At 44.7% G+C, this 5,000-nt stretch overlaps 1 protein-coding gene across 1 annotated transcript in view; it reads right to left on the bottom strand.

Moving 5' to 3' along the window:
* hsd17b4 (hydroxysteroid (17-beta) dehydrogenase 4) overlaps positions 1–5,000 on the bottom strand; it is a 37,253-nt gene that overhangs the window by 8,877 nt on the left and 23,376 nt on the right. The window contains exons 16-19 of the mRNA XM_067414615.1: positions 1,485–1,588; positions 1,328–1,393; positions 191–260; positions 1–91 (exon numbers count right to left, since the gene is read on the bottom strand). The exon at positions 1–91 is cut by the window's left edge and continues 16 nt beyond it. Of these exons, the coding sequence (XP_067270716.1) occupies positions 1–91; positions 191–260; positions 1,328–1,393; positions 1,485–1,588 (331 nt within the window). The remainder of the gene's footprint in view (positions 92–190; positions 261–1,327; positions 1,394–1,484; positions 1,589–5,000) is intronic.

Here is a 5,000-nt window from a genome sequence, read left to right as displayed (position 1 = left end):
CTGGACGCATCATTTCCTGCGAATCGCTGGAGGACGTGACGCGCGGCGAAGCCAAACGAACACAAACCATGAAGAATAGGAGACTCGAACCCTGCGGGTCAGAAGCAGCGACTCTCATTGGTCAGACTCTGACTCTGGGCTTCTGTGATTGGTCAGGCTTGCTGCATATTAATATTCATAAGAGCTATACCTCCGAGAGCGGCGAAACTGGGGTCGATGTGCAGCGGGTTCCAGTCGCCGCTCAACCGGTACAGAGCCGCCTGAACACACACACACACAAACACACACACACACACACACACACACACACACACACACACACACACACACACACACACACACACACCAAACATTAAGAATGTTTCTGAAAGTGTCTCATCTGCTCATAACTCCAGTAAAGCAGTGTAATATTCCTCCAGTGTAGATCATCTGTTCTCTATGTGAATATATAGTAAAGTGTGATTTATTCCTGTGATCATCATCATCATCATCATCACTCTTCAGCGTCACATGATCCTTCACTAATCACTCTCAGATGAGCATCTGATGATCAACACACACTTATGATTATTATCAGTGCTCATATTTTTCTGAAAACTGTGATTATATTTTAATAAAGTTCAAAAGAACAGCGTATATTAGAAATATAATCTTTTGTAACATTATAAATGTCACTTTTGATCAGTTTAATGCGTCCTTGATGAATACAATTTTAATATTTTTTAAATCATAATTTCAGTGACGTCATCATTTCAATTTAGTAATGTTAATTTACACGTTATGGTCATAATTATGACTAAGTAATAATTGTTGCTTCTTGAGCAATTATTTTAAGTTTTTGTCACAATTTTGACTCCATAATAATTTGGGTTTAAATGTTGACTGTCATAATTTAGTGAGTCATAATTGTCTTTCTGCGTAATCATTTTAAATTTTTTACTAATTCTTTGTCACAATTTTGCGTTTTTATGTAATAACTTACATTTTGACTTGTGTCAATATGACATTAAGTAAAAATTTGGGCTTTTTATTTACTTTTTTTTTTTTTTTTAACTGTTGAATAGGAAGACCAAAAGATTAAAAATGTAATCATAATTTTGGTTTAAATTGACTTATGTCACAATTTAAATTTAGTATGTTAATTAAATGTTTTTATCATAACTATGACCAAAACTAATAATTAGGGTTTAAATGTTGGTTGTCACAATTTTGGCTTTGTAAGTCAATATGACAGTAAGTAATAATTTGTGCTTTTTATTTTCAGATTTGTCTGTAAACTGCTATATTTTGATGAATATAGTTTATTGTGTCTGATGCGTCTCCTCACCTGATCTCGGGACGTTTGCTCTACGATCACAGCGTCTGCGGGCCGGTCAGGAGGATCCACAGTGACCTGAAACACACCAGCACGTGAGTGTGTGTGTGTGTGTGTGTGGTGTGTGATGAGTAGGTTTAGGGGCAGTGTGTGTGTGTGTGTCATTCACCACAGCCTTCTGGGACGTCCGCTTCCCGCCGAACCCTCCAGCGCCCATGATGAACAGCGAGAACTGATTATAACACACCAGCTCTCCGCCGCTGTACGTATGAACTGAAACACACACACACACACACACATTCAGTACAGCTCAAACACTTGTGGTCAGTGTGATTTGATGCTTTTATTCATCAAGGACGCATTAAACTGATCAAAAGTGACATTTATAATGTAACAAAAGATTCAATTTCTAATAAATGCTGTTCTTTTGAACTATATATTCATCAAAATATAAATCACAGTTTTCAGAAAAATATAAACAAAATCCCAAATTATAACATAAAATGTCATTTTGACAGGTCAAAATTGTAACAAACTAAAAATTGACAAAAATTGTAATTTAAACCAAAATGATTACTTTTGGTCCTAATTATGACAAAAGTCAATTCAAACTGAAATTATGATTAAAATGATTAAAACAGTCACAAAGAAATCATTGACAACGTTGAAATGAACATATTTTTCAAAAAAATGTATGCTTTTATTGATCAAGGATGGGACTAAAAACGTACCTGTTTAGAGTCTTTTACTGTTTAAATTGCTTTGTGTTTACATTTTTGTTTTAATTAAATTAAAATTAGATTAGAACTTAATTCTTAATTGCTCTAACTGCTTTATTTATTTATTTATTTTATTTTATATTATTTATTGTCAACTCAATCACCCTCGCCTCGGTAATCCTCGGCAAACTCCGACAGATGTCTGAACCGGCTCGTTCGGGTCCTTTTTGAGTCCTCGGTAATCCTCGGCAAACTCCGACAGATGTCTGAACCGGCTCGTTCGGTCCTTTTTGAGTCCTCGGTAATCCTCGGCAAACTCCCGCAGATGTCTGAACCGGCTCATTCGGTCCTTTTTGAGTCCTCAGTAATCCTCTGCAAACTCCGACAGATGTCTGAACCGGCTCGTTCGGGTCCTTTTTGAGTCCTCGGTAATCCTCGGCAAACTCTGAAAGATGTCTGAACCGGCTCGTTCGGTCCTTTTTGAGTCCTCGGTAATCCTCGGCAAACTCCCGCAGATGTCTGAACCGGCTCATTCGGTCCTTTTTGAGTCCTCAGTAATCCTCTGCAAACTCCGACAGATGTCTGAACCGGCTCGTTCGGGTCCTTTTTGAGTCCTCGGTAATCCTCTGCAAACTCCGAAAGATGTCTGAACCGGCTCGTTCTGTCCTTTTTGAGTCCTCGGTAATCCTCGGCAAACTCCCGCAGATGTATGAACCGGGTCGTTCGGTCCTTTTTGAGTCCTCGGTAATCCTCTGCAAACTCCGACAGATGTCTGAACCGGGTCGTTCGGTCCTTTTTGAGTCCTCGGTAATCCTCGGCAAACTCCGACAGATGTCTGAACCGGCTCGTTCGGTCCTTTTTGAGTCCTCGGTAATCCTTGGCAAACTCCGACAGATGTCTGAACCGGCTCGTTCGGTCCTTTTTGAGTCCTCGGTAATCCTCGGCAAACTCCGGCAGATGTCTGAACCGGCTCGTTCGGTCCTTTTTGAGTCCTCGGTAATCCTCGGCAAACTCCGAAAGATGTCTGAACCGGCTCGTTCGGTCCTTTTTGAGTCCTCGGTAATCCTCGGCAAACTCCGACAGATGTCTGAACCGGCTCGTTCGGATCCTTTTTGAGTCCTCGGTAATCCTCGGCAAACTCCGACAGATGTCTGAACCGGCTCGTTCGGGTCCTTTTTGAGTCCTCGGTAATCCTCGGCAAACTCCGACAGATGTCTGAACCGGCTCGTTCGGTCCTTTTTGAGTCCTCGGTAATCCTCGGCAAACTCCCGCAGATGTCTGAACCGGCTCATTCGGTCCTTTTTGAGTCCTCAGTAATCCTCTGCAAACTCCGACAGATGTCTGAACCGGCTCGTTCGGGTCCTTTTTGAGTCCTCGGTAATCCTCGGCAAACTCTGAAAGATGTCTGAACCGGCTCGTTCGGTCCTTTTTGAGTCCTCGGTAATCCTCGGCAAACTCCCGCAGATGTCTGAACCGGCTCATTCGGTCCTTTTTGAGTCCTCAGTAATCCTCTGCAAACTCCGACAGATGTCTGAACCGGCTCGTTCGGGTCCTTTTTGAGTCCTCGGTAATCCTCTGCAAACTCCGAAAGATGTCTGAACCGGCTCGTTCTGTCCTTTTTGAGTCCTCGGTAATCCTCGGCAAACTCCCGCAGATGTATGAACCGGGTCGTTCGGTCCTTTTTGAGTCCTCGGTAATCCTCTGCAAACTCCGACAGATGTCTGAACCGGGTCGTTCGGTCCTTTTTGAGTCCTCGGTAATCCTCGGCAAACTCCGACAGATGTCTGAACCGGCTCGTTCGGTCCTTTTTGAGTCCTCGGTAATCCTCGGCAAACTCCGACAGATGTCTGAACCGGCTCGTTCGGTCCTTTTTGAGTCCTCGGTAATCCTCGGCAAACTCCGGCAGATGTCTGAACCGGCTCGTTCGGTCCTTTTTGAGTCCTCGGTAATCCTCGGCAAACTCCGAAAGATGTCTGAACCGGCTCGTTCGGTCCTTTTTGAGTCCTCGGTAATCCTCGGCAAACTCCGAAAGATGTCTGAACCGGGTCGTTTGGTCCTTTTTGAGTCCTCGGCAATCCTCGGCAAACTCCGGCAGATGTCTGAACCGGGTCGTTCGGTCCTTTTTGAGTCCTCGGTAATCCTCGGCAAACTCCGAAAGATGTCTGAACCGGCTCGTTCGGTCCTTTTTGAGTCCTCTGTAATCCTCGGCAAACTCCGACAGATGTCTGAACCGGCTCGTTCGGTCTTTTTTGAGTCCTCGGTAATCCTCGGCAAACTCCGGCAGATGTCTGAACCGGCTCGTTCGGTCCTTTTTGAGTCCTCGGTAATCCTCGGCAAACTCCGAAAGATGTCTGAACCGGCTCGTTCGGATCCTTTTTGAGTCCTCGGTAATCCTCGGCAAACTCCGACAGATGTCTGAACCGGCTCGTTCGGGTCCTTTTTGAGTCCTCGGTAATCCTCGGCAAACTCCGAAAGATGTCTGAACCGGATCGTTCGGGTCCTTTTTGAGTCCTCGGTAATCCTCGGCAAACTCCGAAAGATGTCTGAACCGGCTCGTTCGGGTCCTTTTTGAGTCCTCGGTAATCCTCGGCAAACTCCGAAAGATGTCTGAACCGGCTCGTTCGGGTCCTTTTTGAGTCCTCGGTAATCTTCGGCAAACTCCGAACGATGTCTGAACCGGCTCGTTCGGTCCTTTTTGAGTCCTCGGTAATCCTCGGCAAACTCCGAAAGATGTCTGAACCGGCTCGTTCGGTCCTTTTTGAGTCCTCGGTAATCCTCGGCAAACTCCGGTAGATGTCTGAACCAGGTCGTTCGGTCCTTTTTGAGTCCTCGGTAATCCTCTGCAAACTCCGAAAGATGTCTGAACCGGCTCGTTCGGGTCCTTTTTGAGTCCTCGGTAATCCTCGGCAAACTCCGAAAGATGTCTGAACCGGCTCGTTCGGATCCTTTTTGAGTCCTCGGTAATC

Source organism: Pseudorasbora parva, chromosome 13, assembly GCF_024679245.1.
Source record: "Pseudorasbora parva isolate DD20220531a chromosome 13, ASM2467924v1, whole genome shotgun sequence".
In the NCBI taxonomy this organism is placed as follows: domain Eukaryota; kingdom Metazoa; phylum Chordata; class Actinopteri; order Cypriniformes; family Gobionidae; genus Pseudorasbora; species Pseudorasbora parva.
This window is presented reverse-complemented; position numbering and strand designations above follow the sequence as displayed.